Here is a 27,807-nt window from a genome sequence, read left to right on the forward strand (position 1 = left end):
TCAAGACACAGCTTGTTTCACGTTTGTTTTTGTTTAAAGGTACCTTGTTTGATACATACTGTTGATGCATTAATGTTAAACTCATAGACAACTGCACTCTACCTCATGCCTCAATAAAGCTTATCTAATGCACATTTTTGTAAGGGTGATCAGAATCACCTAGTGCTTAGCAACACTAGAAAGTACTTCAGCACTGTGCTTGGGAACCATTTCAGGAAAATCGGCAACAAAGAGCACAAAAATGCACAAACACAACAATAAATACACTGCAATACTTGTTTATAGAACAAAAGATGAAATAAGAAGACATACTTGATCTACCTGAGCTTAAAATATACGCACTAGATGGCTCAAATTTCTTGACATTGCATATTCACATGTGAGCAAATGACCAGAAACACACACAATTAGTGCCAATTTTTTAGGCTGCAAACAAATTGGTAATACCAAGTAGGCAAATCTGCAAGTATAGAATCCATGAATACTAACGATTGACATATATATGTATTCATATTCAGAATTAAGTTGAAATAGCTTATCTCTGCCATTAGCTGACAAAATAAATCAATACAAAGTGTTTTTAATTAATGAATCAAAATTGTTATTGATTAGTTTCTGGAAGGGTCCCAACACAAGAAAAATTAAGTATTAATATAGGTACAGTCTCAGACTATAATTATATATTTTAAATGTATAATCCTCTTATTAAAAGTTTCCAGTACTCAATATTCTTTATCATATTTCTTTTCTCCCAAGCTTTTGGAATCATTATCAATTACATGTTTTCTTATTCCTTTTGTATTCTGTATAGGTAGTCCATGGTGATAAACAGATTATTTCCTAAAAGTTCATTTATCATATTCTTTTTTTTGAAACTCATACTGTGTTTTACCATAAAAGCAATACAGTTTTGAGAATCTCAGACTAGCCTAGATTTCTTTTTTAAAAATATTTATTTCCTTTAGTTGTACACAATACCTTTGTTTTTATTTATTTATTTCTTTTATGTGGTTCTGAGGATTGACCAGGGCCTTGCATGCGCTAGGTGAGTACTCTACCGCTGAGCCACAACCCCAGGCCTAGCCTAGATTTCTATAGAGCCCAGAACAATAATTTGTTAATAGTGAAGTACTCTAAAATCATGGCTTCAAAATTTACTTAAAAGTTTTCTATTAGGGGTTCTGAATGCCACTAATTTCAAATTAATGCCACATCTTAAATTTGAGCTCTACCAGTTAAAGAATTGCTTATCTTCTCTAAACTTTCCTTTCATTGAGGCAACAAATATTTCTTGTATTCTATATGGTGTAAACAGAGGACAAAATGGACACGAAAACTACTCTCATAAAGCTTATTTTCTAGTGGGAAGATAGATAATGGTTATGCTAAATATTTATATGGTATGTTTCAAGTATTAAGTGCAATGGTGAAAAATAAAGCAGGGAAAGGGCTAAGAAGAGATTGCAATTTTAAAGAGAGTGGCTAAGGTTGGTCAGACTGCCTGGGAGAAAAGCACCTGAGCAGGAGTTCAGAGAGGTCACAGAGCAAGCCATGGAGCTCTCTGGAAGTGGAGTGTACCAGGTAGAGAGAACAGCTTATACAAGGGATCTGAGTGCGAGCACATCTGGCCCCAGTGGCTGGGACAGAATGCACAAGAGACAAATAGTTAGACTTGAAGTCTTCAGCCTGGTAAACCTCTGTAGGGTCTTTAGCTTTTACATGGAATGAGACAAAAAGCCACTGGAAGCTGGAAGACCAGGTAGGAGATGATGTTAAAGCAGGATGGCTGTAGTGAAGGTCATAAGAAATGACTGGATGATGGATATACTGTGAAGGTAAAGCCAGTAAGATTTCAGAATGGATTCGATGTGAGATGCTGGGGATGGCAGTCATATGCATGCAGCCTGCTGATCCTTCATGGCTGCAGAAGAGCATGCGTTGGACCTGGGATATTTCCTTACATAGAGATAAGGAGTTAAGTCTACTGGGCTTGTCATCTTCTCTAGGAATGTCCTTCCTTGTTCCAGGTGTGATTTGCATTTCTTTGCTCTGTTTAACCATGTGTGTCATATGGCACCTGGCTGATCCCACTGCTACTTCTGTTCCTGGTGAGGAGGGAATGAAGTCCCCGATCTGCAGCAAAGATCATCTCCTGCATCAGCTGTGGTGCAGGTGAGGAAGAAAACTGGCCATGTTGGACCAAAGTTCAATATTGATGCTGATCTCACTTAGTCTCATCTCTGTGTGAGTTGTTCCAACCATGGTCTGTGTGAGTCATGTCTATTTTGGTAACCCTGACACTTGCAAACCATGCAGCAGGCTGATATCCTGGGACTGCTGCTACTGGTGGTAGGCAACAGTGTCCCTTGTACTGTTTGTGGTTAAAGAGAAAGAAGGAAGACTCAAGGACGATCCAATGTCTCTGGAATAAGCAGTTGAAAGAATGGAGTTACCACCAGCTGAGATCAAAAGGTCCACGGGTGAGACGGCTGTATAGGAAAAATCAAACTTTGAGTTTTAGATAGGCTATGTTTAAGGTATCTGCTAGGCAGTTAAATATATAAATCTGAAGTTTAAGTAAGAAGTTGAGGTTTAAGTTTATAAAATCTAACAGTTATCCCGGTACGCAAAGTATCCACAGGACTAGATGAGACTTATCATTGCAATAAATATAGATTAAAAGAAAAGTCCAGAGACTTAAATTGGGAGGTTAGGAAAGAAAAGAATGAGCAAAAGACATCAAGAGTGAAAAATGTAAATGAAAAATAAGGAAGTGATCAATAGCACAAGATACTGCTGATAGATCGGGGGAAGAAGATTAAGATTAGGTTGTTAGAGTTATAAATTAGAACACGTTTTCTGTTCAAGCCATTTTCAGAGCAGTGGTACAGGTGAAATCAGGACTGAAGAGAGTGAAATAGAGAGTAGTGGGAACAGAATCAGGTTCAGTAAATACAGACAAATCTTTTTGAGAATGTTTTTGGTAAAGGGAAGCAGTCATCTTTATCTACATAAAAGTAAGAACGCTAGCCACCATATTATACAAGGATTAAACACAATGCCCAGCACACAGCCAAGTGCTGAATAAATGGTAGCAATTTCAGGCTGATGTTCAGGAGAATTACTGTGTTCTTTCAAACATCCCATTTGATCCACCATCAAGGATGAATTAAAAAGCTGCCTGGATGGGTTTTATTAGTGAGTAAAAATTCTTATGGATTCTTGGATTCCTTACCTTCTTGAGAATGACCAGTTTTCTTTAGATCCGACAAACCACCAATTTGTTGTACCTTCTTTTCACTTTTTGAAGCCAGATATGCCAGTGTAGGCCTAAGACAACTTTGTAAAATCTCACAAATAAAATTCAGGAAGAACAGAAAGGGTAATGAAATTCACCCTTAAAAGGTCATTAACTTTCCTGTTCCCTTCCTGAAGCCATTAGGTAGAACAAGACAGACACCCACAGGGATAGAATAGTGTAGGATGACACCCTCATTCAGATGAAAAGGCCTAACATGTAGGAAAATGGGTAATCAAGAAGGGAGAATCAGCACATGACAATACAAGCAGGGGGCTGCATAGAGCGATTCCCTGGCACAGGGGGTTAAAAAAGGGCATCTTTATTCAAGGAATGACAGCAGCAATGGGAGACTGGTGGTGACAGAGGGAGATGCTGCCCAAATGGACAACTATATTAGGATAATTAGGATAATGGAAGCTACATGTCTCACTGGGAGAAAAAAGGAGCTAAAACTACTGGAAGGGAAAACACTAAGATTAATCCTCTGGTGCTGGATTGGAATTGGAAGTGTTGCTATAATGCTATTAGTTTTCAACATACACAGGTTGGTAGAGAAACAAACTAGACAATGACTTCAGCAAAAGAAAAAGAAAAAGAAAAAGAAAAAAAAAAGAGGCCAGAATAAGGATCTGCGAAATTTGCTTCTCCCTAACAAGAAAAATAGTCACAGAATTAACTTTTTTGGAACTCTGTTCATTGACCAAAGGCTTGCAGCAGCCTGGAAATTATTTACTCCAAGAAACAATGAATGTTGATGTGAACAGGGAACTCTGGCTTTTTTTTTTTTTGGTACCTTGCAGAATTCTTAACTTACTTTACAGCGCCATCCCCCAACCTTCAGATCCATGATAACCTTGAAAATGAACAGGCTGCATGTGGAATGATAACAAGCAATCTGGCAGCCATCAGAGGGACAGGGTTAGACTCCTGAAAAGCCTCATTCCCAGAGAGGCTTGACTCTGGTACTCTGGAACATTCTATTTGTTACACTCCCTCAATACGAAAGCCGTTTCCTTGGAGCAATTCTCAAAAACAGTTACAAGCAATTGTTTAATATTGTGGCTGTCTGAGATGGTGAGTAAAAATCTCTGTTCAATCATTAGCTGACCACCAAGTAGAGATTTTAGTGACCACTCTTGACAAAGAATACAGACTTTACAGAATTAGTTCACAACATGCTAATTAAAAAAGTTTAAAATTAAGGAAAATCTAGGGAATGAAATTTCCATAATGGCTTTGAAAGACTCAGACATACCTCTCAGAATCTAGAGAGCTAAACTTGTGTGCAGGCCCCCACAGTACAAGGCTTTCTGCATGCTCAGGAAGGACCTGAAAAGGCTCTCACCTCTAATTTCTGGCTCACCTTGAAAAAGTGAAGGCAAGACAAAGTTTTCAGTCAACTAGCTGAATGACCGGAAGGTGTTCCCAAACACACTTACAAAACCCCTTAGCAAAGACTGGGAGAATTACTGAGTCTAGGAAGTTAAGAAAAAACTCTGTTAAATTACTAGTTGAGCACCAAGAAGAGATTTCAGGGGCCATACTTGACAAAGAATACAGAATTTACAGAATTTATTCACAAAAATCACTAATCAAACATACTACTATAAGAAAAAACAACATCCAAAAAAATCAATACAGACAGAATATAGATTAATTATTGCCAGGGGTTGAGGGAAAGGGGTGAAAGAAAGTGACTTCAAATGGACACAGGGTTTCTTTTTTAGACGGATGGAAATGGTCTGGAATTAAAGTGGTGGTGATGGTTGCATAACCTTATGAATACATTAAAATCCACTGAATTGTATGATTTTTTAAGGGGTGAATTTTATGGCTTGTAAATTATATCTCAATAAATAAAAACATGAATACAAATGCATGCTTGTATGCACATGCAGGCAGTATGTGCCTATATCTCCCTAGCTCTGTCCAATGACATGGTTTGCAATGCCACTCTAATAACAACAATCATGCCTAGGGTCCAAATCTTGGCTTCTTACCATTTTGATTAAAAGAATAGCCGTTTCTCTTTGGAGAAATGGCTTATTTCAGAGTTGGGGCAGAGAAGTAAACCTTAATGTGTCTGAAAGAGACATAAAGAAAGGCCACACACAAAGAATGACAGAATATGTCTCAAGGACACAGAAATCAGCTCGTGGGTCTCTCGCTGGCCAAATTGAACACCAAAACAAACAGTGATAGTAAGAGAATACAACAGATTGAATAAAATAAGAATTCATAAGTTCACATGGATGTGATAATAAATAATGAATAAATTGAAAATCTGATTCAAAATGGGACATTTATATGGTTACAAAGTGTCTTTACACAAAATATCTATTAACTACAAACTAGGCACAGTGACTGATACCTGTAATCCCAGAGGCTCGGGAGGCTGAGGCAGAAGGATCGCTAGTTCAAAGCCAGTCTAAGCAACTTAACGATGCACTTAGCAACTCAGGGAGATCCTGTCTATATATATATATATATATATATATATATATATATATATATTGAAAAAAAGGGTTGGGGATGTGGCTCAGTGGTTAAGTACCCCTGAGTTCAATCTCCAGTACCAAAAAAAGAAGAAGAAGAAAAAGAAGAAGAGGAAGAGGAAGAAGAAGAAGAAGAGGAGGGGGAGGAGGAGGAAGAAGAAGAAGAGGAAGAAGAGGAAGAGGAGGAGGAGTAACTTTATAGTGAAGAAGGCTGGTAGACAATACCTTACTTATGTGATCAAAGCGATACTCATCAATAATGGAAAAAGCTGAAACTATAAACTACCTCAGGGGAACAAGTAGGAACAGATTACTCCTTCTGTTTTATTCCTGCCAAAGATGTATAACCTGATTCTAACCAGGACAAAACATCTCACAAACCTAAGTTGAAGGACTTTCTAAAAAATGACTTACCTATAATCTTAATAAATATCAAGGTCAAGAAAATAAAGGAAAAAACGAAAAACCTGTTTCAGACCAAAAGAAATCAGAGATGTGTCAATTAAATGAAATGAGTGATTCTGAACTGGATCCTCTTTCTATAAGAGGTGTTATTTGGACAATTACTGAAACCTGAACGGTGTCCAAGGCTTAGGCAGAAGCAATACATCAACATTAATTTACTGACTCGGATGTTGGGTTATGGCTATGCAGGAGAATGTCTTTACTTATAAGAAAAACACCCTAAACTATTTGGGGGTAATGAGACATTGTGCTGGCAAATTACTCTTAAAATAGTTCAGAAAAGCAAAATTCTGTACTTGTGACTTTCCTGTAAATTTGAGACACTTAAAATATATGTAATATATATATGGAAATGTATATATATGTATGTATGCATAAATATATATTTGACAGTTTCATTTTGTTTATTGAATCTAATAATAAAAAATTGAGCATAAAAAGAGTTATTAAGTTTGTCCTATATGCTAGTAACAAGGAGAGTATCAACATAAACTCTAAAAATAGATTCACCAATATGAAATAATCTAAACACTGGAGACAAATGTAGAAGGCTAGATGTATTCACAAATATTCACTCACAAAGCAATTTTCTTATCTAACACAGCTGGCAAAATTCCTAGATGTAAGTTTCCTTTTATATAACACTTTATATAAAAAGGCCTGTGGCAACAATTTAAAAGTACACTGACATAATCTTTTTCAAAAGTAAATGTAAAATAACTAGACTACCATACTCCCAAAAAAGTTCTAATGTCCCTATTACAAGTGAACTATCACAGGATTATGGGAAATTGCTGAGGGTAATTAGCTTACATTCTTGGACTTCTGACTTTTTTTTTTAAGGGTATAACAGAGGAGAATACCACTCAGAAACTATAACAAAAGAGCTCTTCCCTAAAGGAATTTAGCCTGAAAAAATTTTATGATTTAAAAGTATTAACCAGAAGAAGGAAATGGTAGGAATACACATCTCTTTTAGAACTTATATTAAAAATTCATATTAAAGCAGTTCAACTTCTGAAATGAGACTTTATAGGTAATTGTGGCTGAGGTCTCCCCACTGGCCTTGTGGAACTTTCCTTAGAAAATACGATGAGCTGAAACATCTCACCTCAGCTTCATTCCTTCTCCCCTTGGCAGAACTGCATTGTGGTGCAACGGTCTCCTGGCCCCTCCCAGCTCTCTTCCTCCTTTGTCTACAAATATTTCCCCTAATATATTTTTTATGCACTTAATCCAGTGTTGGTGATAGGCTTTTCTGAGGATCTGAACTAACACAGTGAGTTTCATCAAGTCAAGTTCACAGAGTTAATTATATTGACATTGGTGTGATTAGTACTCAGTATGAATGAGATACCAAAAAAGAAATGTCAGAGAAAGACTTTTCCCTAAGACTGAGTGCAATGCAGAAAAACTTAAATGAAATTAGGTATTGTTCAAAATATGATCCGTAACAATAATCAAAATTTTCTGAGTCTTTCTAAAATTAATTATATTGTATATTTTTGAGGTTTACAACATGATGATAATTATAGTATACATGTAGATAGTAAAATGGTTACTATGGTGAAGTAGATTAACATATCTATCATTTCCCATGGTTACTTTTTTGTGTTTGACAAGAATAGCTAAAATCTACTTATTTAACAAAACACAATTGTATTAACTATAGCCCTCAGGTTGCACATTAATCTACACTGTGGGAGGAGTGGGAAGGATGAGCTTGACAGAGGAGATGGGCAACTAAGATCTGGACAGATGGAAAGGAGGAGTAGGGCAATTCAGATTCACATTCTTCCTAGGGGAAGAAAGAAGGAAGAGGTCTGGTTAAGGAGGAGGCTTGAAGATTATAAAGATCTTGCCAACTGCATAACAATTAGTAAACATGAGCTAAATCCCCATAATTCTGTAACATAAATAGTTCACTCAAGAATAACCAAGAGTTTATTGTCTAAGATATTTAAGGTATTTGAACTTAGCATACAAATGGATTTCACCTGGGGGGAAAAATCATAAATTCACTAGGAACCATGAATATCATATTATTTGAAAGCTCCTTGTGTTTTTTCTGCACGTTAGTTTTTCCCACCTTTTTTCTCTGTTTCGAAAGAAATCTTACTTCCTCAAAGAGCAACATTGTTTTCTAAAAAGAGTGACTGTAGGCTGGAGTTGTAGCTCAGTAGTAGAGCGCTTGCCTAGCACCTGTGAGGCACTGGGTTCGATCTTCAGCAACACATAAAAATAAGTAATAATAAAGGCCCATTGACAACTAAAAAAAAAAAAAAAATCTTTAAAAAAGTGACTGTTACGGGGCTGGGGATGTGGCTCAAGCGGTAGCGTGCTCGTCTGTCATGCGTGCGGCCCGGGTTCGATCCTCAGCACCACATACAAACAAAGATGTTGTGTCCGCCGATAACTAAAAAATAAATATTAAAATTCTCTCTCTCTCTCTTTCTCTCTCTCTCTCTCAAAAAAAAAAAAAAGTGACTGTTACAGACTTTTAGGATTCACACCAATCCATTTATTCCAATTTTGCCCATTTTTATCATCCTCATAATCCCACCCTTTCTCTTTTGCATCCTACTTAATAGTGTGATGACTTCAATTGGCATTGCAGGTGAAAGAAACTACGAAGCTATTTCAAGAAAAGCTCTTCTGGGGCCATAGCATAGAGAAATTCAAATCTCTCTGGGTACTCTGAAGAGCATTACAAATCACTCATTCTCCTTTCAAGACTCCAGTTTCACTGCCCTGACCTTTGCATTGTTACGGTCTCAGAAGAAAATCTATATCTTAAAAATCATGTCCTATCTTCTCAGTTAAGTTCCAACTCTCAGAAAGTCTATCCTTTTAATATACATATTAAAGAGGACAAACAATGCCCACAAAAATCATCCCTCTAGTAAGACTATATCAATACTAACAAACATAACACACAACTATGAAGTCTTTTAAGCAGAGGCCGAGCATGAAGTACATACAAATACACACACACACACACAAAGCCATATGTGAAGTTTTCAATTTCAAGGCACTAAGATTTCTTAATATGTTTGACCACATGTTTATAAGCAAAACTGTCCTTGGCAATGAAGCAAAACTAGAAAATTCTTCTAATATGGAGAATGAAAAATGATGTATGGGGGGGAATGAATTAAAATTCTTACACTAAGAGATTAAGATGTATCAGTATGCAAATCTGGTAACTTCTCTATCCTACTATAGTCAAGAGGAACATTGCTAATTTTTCTCTCCTTTAAAAAATGTGAAAGTATTAACTAACACCTTGTCTACTGAAAAGTCTGAGATGAACATTGTGAAAAATTGATTACTCATATTTCCTAACTAGAGCCAAATGATATCTTACAGAAGGGAAATTTGGGGAGAACTGGCCTGCAAGGATGAAGAGTAATTATGTACAGACTTGAGTGACCTCCCGGTAGCTGCATATGAAAGTCTCTGGTAAATATCACAGGTTTTAGTTAGGACCCTGGGAGGGCTTCACTCTCTGAACTAACTGCAAAGGATCATGAGAGAACTCTGTGGAGTGATACAGATGTTTGGTATTCTGATTGGGTATATTTAAATTGTGATGGCATAGATGTACACATTAAGTCGATAATTATCAAACTGTGTAAAATGGGTACAATTCATTATATGTAAATTATGTTTTAATTACATTGATTTTTAAAAGCTGGTAGCCCCAGGAGTTCACAGGATTCCTCAGCAGTCCACGTTTAGGTCCACCTCAGAAAGCTGTCACAATTCAAATAAACTCACTGGAAACTCAAGGCAAAGAGAGATGAGATATGCAGAGAATTAAAACCTGTTTGATTCTCCAAGGGTTTCCTGAATCCCTCAAGGTACTGTTCCTAATTAAATCCCTTTGGGTTCATTTTAGTCCAAGAAAATACCACTCCACACTAAAGGGCCCTCATTCTGGAATCAACCAGGTTCCAAAGATGTGAGTAGGAGGAATCCTACAGGCTGCTCCCAGTCAGCACACTAGGCTAGGTACAGAGGAGTGAGTGGGCCATAATTTGTTCAGTAAGCACTGTCATTCAAAGTAGGGCTCACTCAGGTAGCCCAAGGAAGAGAACTGAATCACAAAGAGCCAGAGAGCTAAAAAATCATATTAAAAATACCATGAGAGGTTCTGGGAAGATGGCAGAAGTGAGCTCCTCACAACACAGAAAGCAGGCAGCGAAGGAAAGGCAGCGTTGAGAGGTGTGTGACAAAATAAATGCTCTAAGACTCAATGTTACAAAGTCAGAGTCCAGAAAAGACTTCAAAATAGGAAAACAGAGTAGAATAAGCTCAGAGCCCCCTAACCCCAAGCCCAAACCAGGGTCAGGGAGGCGGGGAGGGGCAACAGAAAGGGAAAGAAGGAGAGGGAGTGGAAAATCTCTTAAGCTCATTGCACATAAAAACATTTGAAAAAAAAAATCTGAAGTGTGACAGTAATAGTAGGGTCCTTAAAACAGGGTCTACAACTTAAAATCAAATCGTGAGTACAGTGAGCCAGGGGTCTGCAGCCATCTCATGGAGCCCTCAGCTGACCAGTCACCCCTTAAATCAACCTTGTGTCTTCCCACACACAGCAGCAAATTAAACCAGAGGGAAGTCTCTGAACTGGGACCTATCAAAAATCTGGCCATAAAAAACTTATAGAAGAACCATCACCAGTCAATAATCACTGAAATGCCCTTTTCGTTCTCCTCACCATGAACAAGAGAAGAGGACTGATGAGGACCTGTGCCAGGAAATGCCCCTAGCCCTGCTCAGCGTGACCCAGGCACAGTATCCACTTGCTTGACTCAGACAGAGACAGCAATGGAGCAGCTTTTGCCCCAACAGAGAAAAGCAGATTCATCAGGTCCCAAATACTGACAATGAGGGAGGCATCATGAGAAGCCTAGGGATGGCCCTGGTCAGTACCAAAGGGAAACTACCTGAATATCTAGTAACACAGAGACCTGGTTCCTGGATAGTGGCAGCTGCAGTCAGAAGGCTGCTAAGATAAGTTCCCTAAATATCCCAGGAAACTTAAGCTGAAGACATCTGCAAAGACAGCCAGAAGGAGATCAACTGTAGTGGGAAATTACCAGAGCCAAGGCAACAGGAAGGGGCTGCTGCTCCCAGCCTTAACTGGTGCCCAGCCTGACTCATGATAACACCTGATGTACGACAGGGGATTGTTTGGATACTTGTGGGTCTTGCATCAGACATAGTAAATAGAGGGGATCAATGCCTGCCATTCACAACCTGCAGCAGTGGAAACTAGGGTCCAGGTGAACCATCTGAACCTTTCATTACAGTCCCCCAGAGGGTGGTGTCAGACCCGGTAACAGACACTTCACAGAAGAAGAAAAACAAATGGTCAACAAATATATTTTAAAATGTTCAACATTTCTAGCAATTAGAGAAATGCAAATAAAAACTACACTGAGATTCCATCTCACTCCAGTCAGAATGGCAATTATCATGAATACAAGTAACAATAAATGTTGACGAGGATGTGGGGGAAAGGCACACTCATACATTGCTGGTGGGACTGCAAATTGGTATAACCACTCTGGAAAGCAGTATGGAGATTCCTCAAAAAACCTGAAATGGAAGCACCATTGGACCCAGGTATCCCACTCCTTGGTGTATTCCCAAAGGACTTAAAATCAGCAAACTCTAGTAATGGGGCCACATCAATGTTTATAGCAGCTCAATTCACCATAGCTAAACTATGAAACCAACCTTGGTGCCCTTCAACAGATGAATGAATAAAGAAAATATGTTACCATATACAACAGAATATTACTAACCATAAAGAAGAATGAAATTATGGTATTTGACAGTAAATGAATGAAACTGAAGGCTATCATGCCAACTGAAATAAGTCAATCCCAAAAAACAAAGGCCAAATGTTCTCTCTGATATGCACATGCTGATATACAATGGGGAGAAGAGGAGAGGGAGGAGGTTCACCAGAGAAGGGGGGTTGCAGGGAGGTGGGAATAGAAGAGGCAATAGAATGAACTGGACATAACATTCCTATATTCATATATGAATACATTAAATACACAACCAGTGTAACTCCACATCATGTACAACCACAAAAATGGGAAGTTATACTCCATGTATATATGATGTATCAAAATGTATTCTACTGTCATACATAACTAAAAAGAACAAATAAAAATTTTTAAAAAACATATGTTGAAGAAAAGATAGCCTTTTTAACAAATGGTGCCAGGAAAACTGGATATCTGTATGTATTAGAATGAAATTTAGCCCTTATCTCTCACCCTGCACAAAAGTCAACTCAGAATAGACCAAAGACCTAGGAAATAGACCAGAAATCCTGCAACTGCTAGAAGAAAATGTAAGGCCCAACATCATGTCAGCACAGAAATCAATTTCCTTAACAAGACTTCCAAAGCACAAGGAGTAAAATAAAAAATCAATAAATGGAATGAAATCAAATCAAAAAGCTTCTTCACAGCAAAGATAATACTTAAGAGCATGGAGAGAGTGCCTAAAGAATGGGAAACAATATATGCTACCTGGGCCGTAAGGCTTTAATATCCAGGATATACAAAGATTTTAAAAAATTGAACATCAAAAAATCAAATAACCCAACCAACAAATGGGTAAAAGGCCAAAAACAGACACTTCTCAAAAGAAGAGAAATAATCAGTCAACAAATATATACAAAAGTGTTCAGCATCTCTTGCAATTACAGAAATGAAAAATTAAAACTACATTGAGATTTCATTTTACTCCAGTCTGAATGTCAATTATCAAGAATACAAATAACAATAGAGATGCCTCATAAAACTAGGAATGGAACCACCATATGACCAAGCTATCCCACTCTTCAATATATTTCCAAGAGATATAAAATCAGCATACCCCAGTGACACAGCCACATCAATGTTTACCCAGCACAATTCACAATAGTCAAGCTATGCAGCCATCCTAGGTGCCCTTCAACAGATGAATGGATAAAGAAAATGTGACACACACACACAAACACACACACACACACACACGCAATGAAGTATTACTCAGCCATTAAGAAGAATGAAATTATCGCATTTTTTGGGTAAGTGGATGGAACTAGAGACTATCATGCTAAGTGAAATAAGTCAATCCCAAAAAAACTAAAGGCCAAATGTTCCCTCTGGTATGTGGATGCTAACACACAACAAGGGAGGAGGGGGGAAGAATGGAAGTTCATTGGATTAGACAAAGAGGGATGAAGGGAAGGGAGGTGGGTATGGATAGGAAAGACAGTAGAATGGATTGGATATAACTTTTCTATGTTCATTTATGAACATACAGCCAGTGAAACCCCACATCATGTACAACCACAAGAATGGATCCTAATCAGAATAAGTTATACTCCATGTATGTATAATATGTCAAAATACACTGTGCTGTCATGTATATATAAAAAGAATTTTTAAAAAATCAGTGACATTTTGCATTTTTCAAAATCATACAGCAGTTTCATCACTGTTAGTATCACAATAATACATGAAATGCTCCGATTTTTACAATAAGTCCAATGTTATTTTGACAAAAGCATTTGATAAAAGAGGTTAAGTTTATTTTGTCTTCTCAAAAACCATTATACTCTCAAATTATTAACCCACATGAACAAAAATATTGATCTCTCTGTAATATATTAAATCTCTCCCATTAAATCTACAGCAGTATCCTCTTTTTGAGAAAGCAGTTGCCTTAATCAGAAAATTAGAAAAAGCATTATGCACAATTTAAACTACACATCTGAAGTTACTTCAAACTATATTGTTATAAATAATATTTTAGCTGATGACTCTGACTGACTGTTTATAAGTTTTATAAAGAGATGTACATCTAGGGCTGGGGTTGTGGCTCAGTGGAAGAGCGACTGCCTTGCACGTGTGGGGCACTGGGTTCCATCCTCAGCACCACATAAAAATGAATAAACAAAATAAAGATATTGTGTCCATGTATAACTAAAAAAGTATTTTTAAAAAAGAGATGTACATCTAGAAGTAAATCAGTAAGTGAACACCACTGATGTGACAGTCTAAAACACAGGCAATAATTTTCAAGAGCTTTGTAAGCTTTGGTATTGAGACAGAGCAAATAACCAACGCAGGATTTAGCTGTTAAGTTGTGCATTTATCTGTTAATATTTTATAAGAAAAAATCCAAACAACATTTGGAATCATAGTAAATTGGAACTTGAATAGTCTCATGAGGCCCATGTCCTTACCAGGAGTGATCTACCTTCTTCCCCTTGTCCCCTACTTCTACTCTACTGATCCCCCTGTTTTCATAAGAGCCACCTTTTCATTAAGTTTTTCTGTCTACTATGCACATATGAGAGAAAACATTAAACCTTCAAAATCAGTAAATCCTTTAAAATCAGAAGCAAGAAAAAGATGTCTACTATCATTGCTGCATTTTAACACTGATCTGGAGGTTGTGATCAGTGATAAGACAGGAAAAAAAATAAGCCTTAGTAAAGAAAAAGCAAAACTGTTCTTATTTACAGATAATTTACCAAAGTGGCTGATATACATGATCAAGGTATCATTAATATTTATTCAGTTCTGTGCATCATAACTTTCTGAATCTTGTTTTATTTAGCATGATGTTCTTTTTTCATTGCCACCCACTTACCAGCAAATGACATATTTTCAGATCTGTCTGGTGGAAGAATCAAACACAATTGTTTCCAGTTATGGGTCTTGCAGGGGGCAGTCACTGGCCAGCCAACTAAATAAAAACTCTTCAATTTGGACAAAACTGGGACTTGTTGTGTTTTCTGTGGGACCTGCTCCACAACAACTTTTAAAAAAATACAATATTGACCTAACTAAATGGGAAAGAGAGTGAGGGAAGAAGCAAGGACCAAATTGTTTTTTTTTAAAAAAATATTTTATTTTGGTTGTAGTTGGACACAATACCCTCATTTTATTTTTACGTGATGCTGAGGATCGAACCCAGGGCCTCGCACATGCTAGATGAACGCTCTACAGCCCATCAAATTGTTTTCATTTTCAGAAAACTCTCATTTGCAGCCTCCTATGAATTTCATTTTACTATTATACTTTCAGCTCAACTTTCCTCATATAAAATTTATGACAAAAGAAACTTTGGACCATTTTGATTTCCTCCTACTCTGAAAAAGATATTAAGAGGTGAAACTGGAATTGACAGGACCAGTAAAACAGGATAGTAAATTTTTAACAGTCTCCCTCTAATCTGACATTCCAGATCATTTCTCATTTCACCAGAGCCACACAAAACTTTTCAATTACAAAGTCAGACTGTCATATCCTTGAAACCAAGGTTGGTTTCTAAACTTATTGCAACTGAAATTCTCCTTCAAATTTCTGCTCAATTTAAAAGTACGGCACATTACATCATTGTACAAGCTCTCTTCAGGAAGAATTATCAGAATGAGGTGACACATGTGAAAGGATTCCCACAGATGGAAGACTCTGTTTTGTTTAGTTTTGTTTTACAAAATGTCTATAATTGTTTTGCTGATGTGAATAAAACATGCCATTCTTCATGGTAAATCCTTTAAAATCAGAAGCAAGACAAGGATGTCTATTATCATTGCTTCATTTTAACACTGATCTGGAGGTTGTGATCAGTGTAATAAAACAGGGAAAAAATAAGTCTTGGTAAAGAAAAAGCAAAACTGTTCTTATTTACAGATCATTTACCAAAGTGGCTGATATGTATGATCAAGGTATCATTAATGTTTATTCAGTTCTGTGCATCATAACTAGAAAAAAATCCAAAGGCAAATTGTTGAGTATGATATATAATGCTGGATAACATTCTGTGACCAAAAATATCAAGAGCAGGTAGATTATACTCAACGTTAAGGTCACACACAAGCAGCTTTTAGGGATTGGGGATGAGAGTTGTAACCATGCAAAAAAACTATGGCTCAAACTGGATTCAAAAAACAAAATAGATGTAGAAGCTTGAGAACAATATTTAGTCCTAAGTTACTAACAAATATGCAATCATATTTGTGAGGTATCACTACCTCCTAACGTTTCCTGACATGAGTACCAAACTGCCAAATAAGGGTATATCAAGAGGAGAAGGAATTGTGTTAATAACAAACCAACTGGTCCATACCATAGGTTAGTTTCTCAAATATTTGCTGATATATACATTTCTGCTCACCTCCATCATCAAAGACTGTTATAAAATGATCTACATTTTTATACTTTTATCTATATAATGCACTAATGACTGTTTCTGAATAAACTTAAAGTTGGATTATTGTCTGCTGTACCAGAGAAAAGCATATCAAATATTTAATAGTGCCATCATTTAACTTTTAAATTTGTGTTTGGTAATGTTTCAGATACTTCCCTAATATAATGGAGCAAATACTAATTTTACTACAATGGAGAAAAATAAGAAGTCAGAACTTGCAAGAACATGGAACCATCTGTTTTAGTTATATGAAGAAAGTAATATCAATCAGAGAAAAACTGAGGAGAAAAAAACACTGATTGGCTGAAAATACACTAAATGCTAGGGGGAAAATGTTGCTCCATATGCTATAAGTTAGATCCTTCTAAATAAACTCAGAAACTATAGAAATTTTTTCCCATCTTCTTATACAAACCAGAAGCTGGTTAGCTTGTAGAATTTCAAAAATATTCAAAAATTTTTTAATAATTAAATTTACATTTTATAAGTCTATAATGACTATATTATACACAATGCAATAATTTTGGTATTTTTTTCAATTTAATGATGCATAACTTTTCTCTCTCTTTTTTTTTTTTTTAGTTGTAGATGGACACAATACCTTCATTTTTAATTTATTTTTACGTGGTGCTGAGGATCAAACCCAGCATGCAAGGCGAGCATGCCACCAATGAGCTACAGCCCCACCCCCAATGCATCACTTTTCAAAGATTGGTATTCCCTCAGATTTTAAGTTATTTGTGTATTTCTGGCTCTAAATGATACATCTATATAAAAATAATGTTTGTTTGTTTTTTTGTTTGTTTGTTTTGTAGTGCCAGGAATCAAACCCAGGGTCTTATGCATACTAGACAAGCACTCCGCCCCTGAGCTACACCCCCGGTACCCCCCTAAAATATATTTCTGATCATTGTATATTTATATTATTCCAAAATATTGAGATCCAAAAAAAGGAGAGAGAAAGAAAAAAGATGGAGGAGTGGGAAGAGGGCAAAACCACCAACATACAAGCAGATTTTAATGAAACATGTGCCATTTGCAAAATTAAACAACTGTACTTGGTTGGCATATGTAGGCGAGTGCTTTTATGAGTGCTATTAAAAAAAAAACAGTAAATATAAAACGAACAGATTTGTGAAAACACTTCAGACTACCTACTGGCAAGTATTCACTATTCATTAAAAAGGCTAAATTTGCTACTCAGGTAATGATTATCTAACTTACAAATTAGCCTCAGTGTTGCTTTTTCCCCAAATTATTATCTGATTTTTATATAGCTCACTATTATTAACAATCTCTCTTAGAATGACAAGTAAGAACAAGATGAGTATATCCACTACACTTCCCTCTGCATTTCTGATATAACCTGAAGCAATTAATCACTTGTTAGCTATTCTCCACTGACAGACAGGGTCTTTGTATCTAAGAGTTCACTGGAAAGCAGGAAGCAGTGTTTTTCCAGGCCTACTAATAATGAGGGAGAGGAAAGATTTCAAAATGAAACGTATAAACAAAAGGATGTATAATGTGACTTAGCACAGAGTATATCAACAGAATCAGAGAACCTGCCAGGATTCAACAACAGGCCCCACACTGATTCTCACTCTTGCCTTCCTGTCAAAAGTTCAGACAATCACCACATTTTCTAGTCAGAAGGGCAGAGTCCTCTGGGACTCTTCAGAGCCTTCATAGCGCAGCCTGAGAGGACATCCTGTTCCTTTCTGTTAGCAGTAGAGCCAGGCTGCAGCTCTGCCGTGCCTCCTTAGGAACACATGGAAGAAAAGTCCCCTTGGAGAAGGGGGCTGGATCGAGGATCCAGGAGTACACAGCAGAAAATATGGTACTATGCAAATAAGGCACAAAAATAGGGGAAAACTTAAAAGGCTGAATTAAAATAGGCTCCTAAAACAGCCCTGTACAACATTCTAGAAAAAAACAGAGGCGAGAGCCCTACCTTGCAGATCTTATAAAGCGATTCCTGACCATCTCCTCCTGTGTCCTTGAAGTAATCATGAGCAGGAAAAGTACGATGAATATCTCGAGTAATAACACTCTCCTGGGCTGAGTCCTAAGAGGGGAAAAACCCACATTTGGTTATTAACATAAAATTTATTTTCAATTATGAAAAACACCATAAACACAGGGTAAAAAACTTTAAAAAGCACAAAATCACTGCACCCCCAAATCCACCCTTTTACCTGAGACCTGCAATCCTATTCCCCAGAGTTAAGAGCTAACAGCGCTTTTTTATAAAGTCTTTTCACCCACCAATCTGTAAGTGATTGGGTATGTGCATGTGTGTTTATATGGGGGACAAAGAGAGGAGAAATATCCTACTTTATTTATTAATCTATTAATGACCATTTTTGCATTATATATTTACCTAAAAATAATACCATAAGGAATATTTTATACATGTGTCTTACAGGATGTTCAAGGGTAGATTCCTAGAGGTGGCACTGTTAGGTCACGGGTATATGTACTTTCATTATTGATAGATATTGTCCTTCTAGAATTGTCAGACCAAAATATACTCCCCCAAAAGCAAGTATTATGTCTCTTCACATGAACCTAATATCACATATTTTCTAATTTTTAATCTTTAAAAATCTAATAAAGGAAAAATTCGAATCACAGTCATTTAAAAATTAAAAATACTATCAACCCCCCTCCCCACATACACAAGGTTAATTATCCAACTCATCCATCCCACAAAAAAAAAAAAAAAAAAAAAAGCCAAGAAGCTACTATAGTAAGATGCCATATGCTTTATACATAAACCTAGAGATAATTTTCGGCAAATTTGGAAACCAAAAGCTCAAAATTGAGTAAAATTCTAAGCCTTATTAAAAATGATTAATTATCCACTTGATTTTCTTTTTATTCCTGGAAATGTTTGTTGTATCTGCATTTAAATGCCAGGATAATAGGATGGGACTACTTTGAGTAATCCTGATGATGAAAAATACTCTGTGCAATCCAAAGAAGCATCAAAGACTACTAATTGCAAATTAAAAATATTGTCCAGTGTTTTGCTTCCATAACAATTTGAACAAATCCCCCTTTTCAGTCTCAAATCACGAAAGGAAAAAAAAAAACATTTAAAATATGAGTCACTCTGGTGAATGTTGCTTCCCTTCCTCCTTCAGCTGAATACACAAGGAGGGACAGCTGATTAGCTCTCAGTGAAGCTGCTGCCTGCTCTTGCTGCCTTTTTCATCTTAGCTGCTACTTCATGCTGGGTGGTAATTAGATCTTATATCATATAGAGAAACAAAGGAGGCAAACAGAAGAGATCCAAGTTTGCTAGCAAACAATAACAAACAAGGAACATACGATAAATCAGTCCAGAGGAAATTCTGATGGCATTCAGGAATGGAAGGCTAAAGCTGAATAAAAATGGAACTTTTTAAAAAGATAAGCTATGACAAAGACACTTCAAAGAAAGAAAACTACAGACCAATATCTCTAATGAACTTAGATGCAAAAATCCTCAATAAAATCCTGGCGAATACAATACAAAAGCATATCAAAAAAATTGTGCACCATGATCAAGTAGGATTCATCCCTGGGATGCAAGGCTGGTTCAATATATGGAAATCAATAAATGTTATTCATCACATCAATAGACTAAGATAAGAACCATATGATCATCTCGATAGATGCAGAAAAAGCATTCGACAAAGTACAGCATCCCTTTATGTTCAAAACTCTAGAAAAACTAGGGATAACAGGAACTTACCTCAACATTGTAAAAGCTATATATGCTAAGCCTCAGGCTAGCATCATTCTAAATGGAGAAAAACTGAAGGCATTCCCTCTAAAATCTGGAACAAGACAGGGATGCCCTCTATCACCACTTCTATTCAATGTAGTTCTCGAAACACTGGCCAGAGCAATTAGACAGACGAAAGAAATTAAAGGCATAAAAATAGGAAAAGAAGAACTTAAATTATCACTATTTGCGGACGACATGATTGTATACTTAGAAGACCCAAAAGGGTCTACAAAGAAACTATTAGAACTAATAAATGAATTCAGCAAACTGGCAGGATACAAAATCAACACGCATAAATCAAAGGCATTCCTGTATATCAGCAACAAAACTTCTGAAATGGAAATGAGGAAAAACACCCCATTCACAATATCTTCAAAAAAAATAAAATACTTGGGAATCAACTTAACAAAAGAGGTGAAAGATTTATACAATGAAAACTACAGAACCCTAAAGAGAGAAATAGAAAAAGATCTTAGAAGATGGAAAAATATACCCTGTTCATGGATAGGTAGAACTAACATCATCAAAATGGCGATATTACCAAAAGTTCTCTATAGGTTTAATGCAATGCCAATCAAAATCCCAACGGCATTTCTTGTAGAAATAGATAAAGCAATCATGAAATTCATATGGAAAAACAAAAGACCCAGAATAGCAAAAGCAATTCTAAGCAGGAAATGTGAATCAGGAGGTATAGCGATACCAGATTTCAAACTGTACTACAAAGCAATAGTAACAAAATCAGCATGGTACTGGTACCAAAACAGGCGGGTGGACCAATGGTACAGAATAGAGGACGCAGAGACCAATCCACAAAACTACAACTTTCTTATATTTGATAAAGGGGCTAAAAGCATGCAATGGAGGAAGGATAGCATCTTCAACAAATGGTGCTGGGAAAACTGGAAATCCATATGCAACAAAATGAAGCTGAACCCCTTTCTCTCGCCATGCACAAAAGTTAACTCAAAATGGATCAAAGAGCTTGATATCAAATCAGAGACTCTGCATCTGATAGAAGAAAAAGTTGGCTCCGATCTACATATTGTGGGGTCGGGCTCCAAATTCCTTAATAGGACACCCATAGCCCAAGAGTTAATAACAAGAATAAACAAATGGGACTTACACTAAAAAGTTTTTTCTCAGCAAGAGAAACAATAAGAGAGGTAAATAGGGAGCCTACATCCTGGGAACAAATTTTTACTCCTCACACTTCAGATAGAGCCCTAATATGCAGAATATACAAAGAACTCAAAAAATTAAACAATAAGATAACAAATAACCCAATTAACAAATGGGCCAAGGACCTGAACAGACACTTCTCAGAGGAGGACATACAATCAATCAACAAGTACATGAAAAAATGCTCACCATCTCTAGCTGTCAGAGAAATGCAAATCAAAACCACCCTAAGATACCATCTCACTCCAGTAAGATTGGCAGCCATTATGAAGTCAAACAACAATAAGTGCTGACGAGGATGTGGGGAAAAGGGTACACTTGTACATTGCTGGTGGGATTGCAAATTGGTGCGGCCAATTTGGAAAGCAGTATGGAGATTCCTGGGAAAGCTGGGAATGGAACCACCATTTGACCCAGCTATCGCCCTTCTCGGACTATTCCCTGAGGACCTTAAAAGAGCGTACTACAGGGATACTGCCACATCAATGATCATAGCAATACAATTCACAATAGCTAGACTGTGGAACCAACCCAGATGCCCTTCAATAGATGAAAGGATAAAAAAAAATGTGGCATTTATATGCAATGGAGTATTATACGCAGCACAAAAAAATGATAAAATCATGGAATTTGCAGGGAAATGGATGGCATTAGAGCAGATTATGCTAAGTGAAGCTAGCCAATCCTTAAAAAACAAATGCCAAATGTCTTCTTTGATATAAGGAGAACAAATATGAACAGAGCAGGGAGGAAGAGCATGAGGAAAAGATTAACATTAAACAAAGACGAGTGGTGGGAGGGAAAGGGAGAGAGAAGGGAAAATGTATGGAAATGAAAGGAGACCCTCATTGTTACACAAAATTACATATAAGAGGTTGTGAGGGGAAAGGGGTGGGAAACAAGGGAAAGAACTGAACAACAGCAGATGGGGTAGAGAGGGAAGATTGGAGGGGAGGGGAGGGGAGATAGTAGGGGATAGGAAAGGCAGCAGAATACAACAGTCACTAATATGGCATTATGTAAAAATGTGGATGTGTAACCGATGTGATTCTGCAATTTGTATTTGGGGTAAAAATGGGAGTTCACAACCCACTTGAATCAAATGTATGAAAGATGATATGTCATGAGCTTTGTAATGTTTTGAACAACCAATTAAAAAAAAAAGAAAAAAAAACCTCAAAAAAAAAGGATAGATTCATGGAAAACTTGTGTCTGTCAAGATAAATGCAACTGCTAGTGATAAAGAAAATTTAGGGGTGGGGTCTAGAAGAGGGTAAGTCTAAAGGCAACACATAGAAAATATATTAGAGGAGTAGGAGTATAGTCTGTGGTAGAGGCTGTGCTTAGCATGCATAAGGCCCTGGGTTCAAACACCAGCACTACTAAAAAAAGGGGAGGGTGTGGAGATAGAAATAGAAGACAGGAAAGAAGGGAGAGTGGGAAGGAGGACAGAGAGAGAAGAAAAAGGGAAGGAGAGAAAGAAAAAAAAAATACTCTCTGAAATGTTTATTTTATCCCTTCTCGAGTCTGAATATGAAAATCTGGTAGCCAGACAGTCCAAAGTTTTCATTCTTCAGTTCACCCTGCCCCAATAGGCTTCTTTCCCAATAGTAAAATCTTGACCAACAAAGTGTTACTACTATCACTGGTAAACTATTTTAGGGGCAAACATGTATTCAGCGGCTCACAGAATAACTCCTTGTACTCTGCAGGATATTAAGAGGGAAAAATATTGGACTTGTATTACCTAGAAACTACTTAACTGATTACATGTGTAACACTGTACTTTTTTTTTTTTAGAGAAAGATTTTTTAATATTTATTTTTTAGTTTTTGGCGGACACAACATCTTTCTTTGTATGTGGTGCTGAGGATCAAACCCGGGCCACATGCATGCCAGGCGAGCGTGCTACCGCTTGAGCCACATCCCCAGCCCCTAACATTGTACTTTTAAAAAATGGTATCAACAGACTGATTCAAAGGAAGGGAAACTAAATAAAAATGTCTAGAAAGTAAATTTGCACAATACCAAGTAAGTTTTTCTATGCATACCTGATCTTTCTTGTTTAAGAAATAAAGAGCAAAATCAAAGGAAAATAAAATCACCAACATTTCCTAAGTTTCCCCTTCCTGGGGTTACTTTTTGAAAGTTCCTTCAAGATATGGCCTCGAATGGTCTGGTCTATGGCTGATTATAAATAATTACTAAATGACAAAATGATTGCACATATTTATGAAGTTTGGCATGCTTTGTTTGCATAAGGTTTGGGTACACATGTTGGAAGCTTGATCCTCAGTGTAATGATGTTCTGAGGTGGTGAAACCTTTAAGAGATGGGGTCTAGTGTGGGATGACTATGTTACCAGGGAGTGTTTACCCAGAAGGAATTAGTGTAGCTCTTGTGAGTCCCTGGTTAGTTCCTGCAAGGGGTTGCTATAAAAGAGCAATATGGCTTCTCTCTATGCTCTGCCTTCCTGCCTTGCCATGAAATCACTCTCATTTGCACACACACCCACCAGTCTAATACCATCCATTGTGAGGCCCTGGCCAAAGCCAAGCAGAACTACAAGCTACATAAACTTATGTTCTTTATAAATTACTCAGCCTTGGGTATTTTATTACAGCAATAGAAAAGTAGTATGATAGTTCAATCCTTGACAACAATATGGTAATGACTGGATAAGGTTAATTAACAAATCTATCACTTCAGACATTTATCATTTCTCTTGTGTTAGAAAACTTCAAAATATTCTCTACTAGGTCATTTGAAATACATAATTTATTGTTGTCAACCATAATTATCCTAAAGTGCTACAGAACAGTATAAGTTGTTCTTACTGTCCAACTTCTCCATACCTATTAACCATCCTTTCTCAACCCACCATATACTTCCTGGCTTCTGGTGCCACTATGCTACCCTTGACATCTCTGACATCAACTTCATAGTTTCCCATGTCAGTGAGCACACATGGTATACGTGTTTGTATGCCTGCCTTATTTCACTTAATATCATGTCCCCAAGCTTATCCACATTGCCTCGTTCTCTTCATAGCAGGATAATATTCTGTTTTGTACACATATCACATTATTTTTATCCATCCATTTGCTGATAGGCCCCTAGGTTGCTATTGAGAACAGTGTTGCAAAAAACACAAGAGTGCAGGTTATCTGTTGAACATATGGACTTCCTTTCCTTTAAATGTAAACCCAGGAGTGGAATTGCTGAATCACATCATAGTTCTAGTTTTTTGAGGAATCTCCCGTATTGTTTTTGGTAATGGCTACACTAATTTACTTTCACTTACAATGTATGAGAGTTTCCTTCTGTAGGATGACTTTTACATGCTTTCTACACATGTGTAATTCTATATTTTTCTTTCTATACATTGCTTTTACTGGAATAATTTCAGGAACTTCACTTTAACAGTGTATATTTCAGGAATTCACACCTAATCTTCCAAATTCACTCACCCACTCATTCAGCAAATACTTGATTCAAGGAGTCACCAAAATCTAACAGTCTCTGAAAGGAGGACAAAACACATTTTTCTCTTTAGTAGTGACTCCTTTCTTTTTAGACTTATTCTGATTATGGTGGCCAATTTGTACAAGAATTAAAATGAACACAGAGGAAAGACAGTGAGGTAAAAAATTCACCATTTAAATATCTGGAGTTAAAGACTTTCATGTGAAAACATCTCATTTTTATATGGCTAAAAGCCTTTCATATCACAACCAAAACTGAAAGTTCATTTTCCCGGAGGTTCCCATAGAAGACTTCCCTGGATCCTGCCAACTCTCTTCACAGTGAGAGGAGGGAAAAAGTCGCTCCTTCAAGTGCCCCCACTGCACCAACATCCAGACCCACAACCTGACCCACAGCTGACTTTTCAGGGGACACCTGCTCGCATTCTGCTTCTCAGAGTCCAGCAGGGTCGTTCAGGGATTTGAGGCCAAACTCATTGATTCCATTTCTGCTTTCCTCATTCATATCTACAAGATCTCAGACAAGGTATTTATTCTTTTTAAAAAAAATATTTTAGGTTCTTTTTTATGTTTTATTATTATTATTTTATATTATTTTGTCATTATTATGTTTATAAAGCCCTAATGAGCTTTACAGTCATACACAATATTGGGTTCATTTCCACAAGCTCCTACAGGCATGGACACTGGCTTCAGTTCATGACCTCCTCCTTTCCCTCCAGCTCTCCCTCCCCTCTCCTTCCTCTACTAGACTTCCTTTTACTTGTCTATTAATTTGTATTTGATTGGCTCTTTATTTTATCCCTACCCTTCCCCTAACCTCCATCCTTTATTTGATTCTAGCTTCTGCATATGAGAGAAAAAATTTAACCTTTGAGATTCTGACTTTTACTAATTTCATTTAGCATGATATTCTCTATTTCCATCCATTCACCAGCAAATGCCACACTCTCCTTCTTTTTTATGGCTAAGTAGAACTCAATTGCGCGCACACACACACACACACACATGCCACAATTTCTTTATATATTCATTTATTTATAAGCATCTGGGTCGATTCCATAATATAGCTATTGTGAATTGTGCTGCTATAAACTCTGATGTGGCTGTGTTGGTGTTGTACACTAATTTTAGATCTTCTGAGAAAATGTCAAGGAGAGGAAGTTATTTACTCTTGCTAACCTTCAGTTTCCTTGTTTATAAAATAGGATATTATCAAATGCATAATTATATTTAGAATAAAATACTTGTTTAGCAAATTACCTAGTATAAATGAGATACTCATTACTGATTGTTTTATTTTTAGTGAATTACATTTCAGACATTCTTCTATATTTGTACACTCTAAATAATAAAATAAAGAACTGTTATGGCATTATATTTATGAAAATTCTTGTAGAATTTGTGGCATGATGGTATATTAAGACATACATATGCTGCTCTTAATTTCCTATCATGTGTGTTATGTGTTCTAAATTATCTTTGTTTCTATTCAATAGCTAGTAAAAGCAAAGGTCAATAATTACTTGGATAAAGTACTACTTTTATTAACTGATACACAATCTGGGATCAGCTTTGCATACAACCCACATGCTAGAGAAAGATGTACATTAATATACCCAGAAAGGGAGGGAAGGACAGGGTAAGGTAGAAGATAAAATTGCCAAAGCATTACCAATTTCGTCATTACTTTAGAATTTAGCTTCTAAGGATCAGAGAATGACTGAACACATGGTTATGAACAGGATAAATGCCACTGTCACAACTATATACCTCCTTTCTGGACTATCGCCACCAAGAATGAAACTTGTATGCAATACCCTTGAGATCATGCTTTCTCCTGCCGTAGATTAGGCCATACATAAAAGCTGACTTTGGACCACAAAGTGGTGAAAAGTTTGCAACAAAGTCTGAAAAGTTGAGTTTTATTCCCCATACTTTATACCCCTATATCCTATCCTGGGAAACTAAATCCACTTTCCCAGGATTCTCTTTAATTTACAAACCATTAAGTCATATGACTCAAAAAAAGACAATTTTCAGTGGCTAAAATACATGTTACAAACACAGGATCTGATTCAGTTTACTGAAGAGCAGTTGGAAACTATCTCTAAAGAGGTATGATAAAGAGCTTCGTTGACTTTTGACCATGGTAAAGTGGGTTCCACTTCAGGCCTGCTGTCAAGAATACTATGAGCTATTCTTCCAGTACAACACATCTGCCCTGATGGATTTGTAATTATCTGAATTGCTACCAGAAGAGAATCACCACTGACTAGCTTGTTGTTAAAAAAAGAAATGAATGCAACATTCAAGTGTCAACAAGCATTGGGAAGATAGGTTTGGAAGACCACATACTATTATTTTTTATGAAGCAATTTCTGGGCTGTCAAGAACTAGAAGGGCATTTTGGTAAGGATGACTATTTTCACATGTGACCTTGACAGCAGCTGCAGCAGTGTAAGAGTAATATGCTGACAAATAAACTCATCTGTACCTGGGTTTGCCATATTTTAAAAACTGTAACAGCATATTTTCTTATTAATTCCTATTTTCAAACCCAAAGTATAAACTGTACTTTCACTTTTCATCTACCACAAAATCAATGCAGTTTTTTATAAGTTCCATGCCAATCTGTTAGTGCCATTGAAAATGCCAATACAGACCATCCCTACCACAATCAGTTGGCAGATAAATGATTCAGAGCTAAAGAAAATTTGACCTTCGAATGTGCCTTCTGTTACTCCCCAGGGACTCCCCTGCAGTTCTGCGTTGGGTGGTTAAACATCACAGCCTGGTCTGCTTACATGTCCCTGAAGGCAGATGGGTTTGCAGTGGTGCGTCTCATTTATTCCCCTTGAT

General features: G+C 36.8%; 1 protein-coding gene across 4 annotated transcripts in view; it reads right to left on the bottom strand.

Annotated features, from left to right (window-relative positions):
- The window catches only part of Rabgap1l (RAB GTPase activating protein 1 like), a 612,968-nt gene that overhangs the window by 246,008 nt on the left and 339,153 nt on the right, over window positions 1-27,807 (bottom strand). For all 4 annotated transcript variants that reach the window (XM_076872863.2, XM_076872862.2, XM_076872861.2 and 1 more), the window contains exon 14: window positions 18,455-18,568. In XM_076872863.2, coding sequence (XP_076728978.2) covers window positions 18,455-18,568 — 114 coding nt within the window. The remainder of the gene's footprint in view (window positions 1-18,454; window positions 18,569-27,807) is intronic.

The sequence above is a fragment of the Callospermophilus lateralis genome, chromosome 13 (assembly GCF_048772815.1).
Source record: "Callospermophilus lateralis isolate mCalLat2 chromosome 13, mCalLat2.hap1, whole genome shotgun sequence".
In the NCBI taxonomy this organism is placed as follows: Eukaryota; Metazoa; Chordata; class Mammalia; order Rodentia; family Sciuridae; genus Callospermophilus; species Callospermophilus lateralis.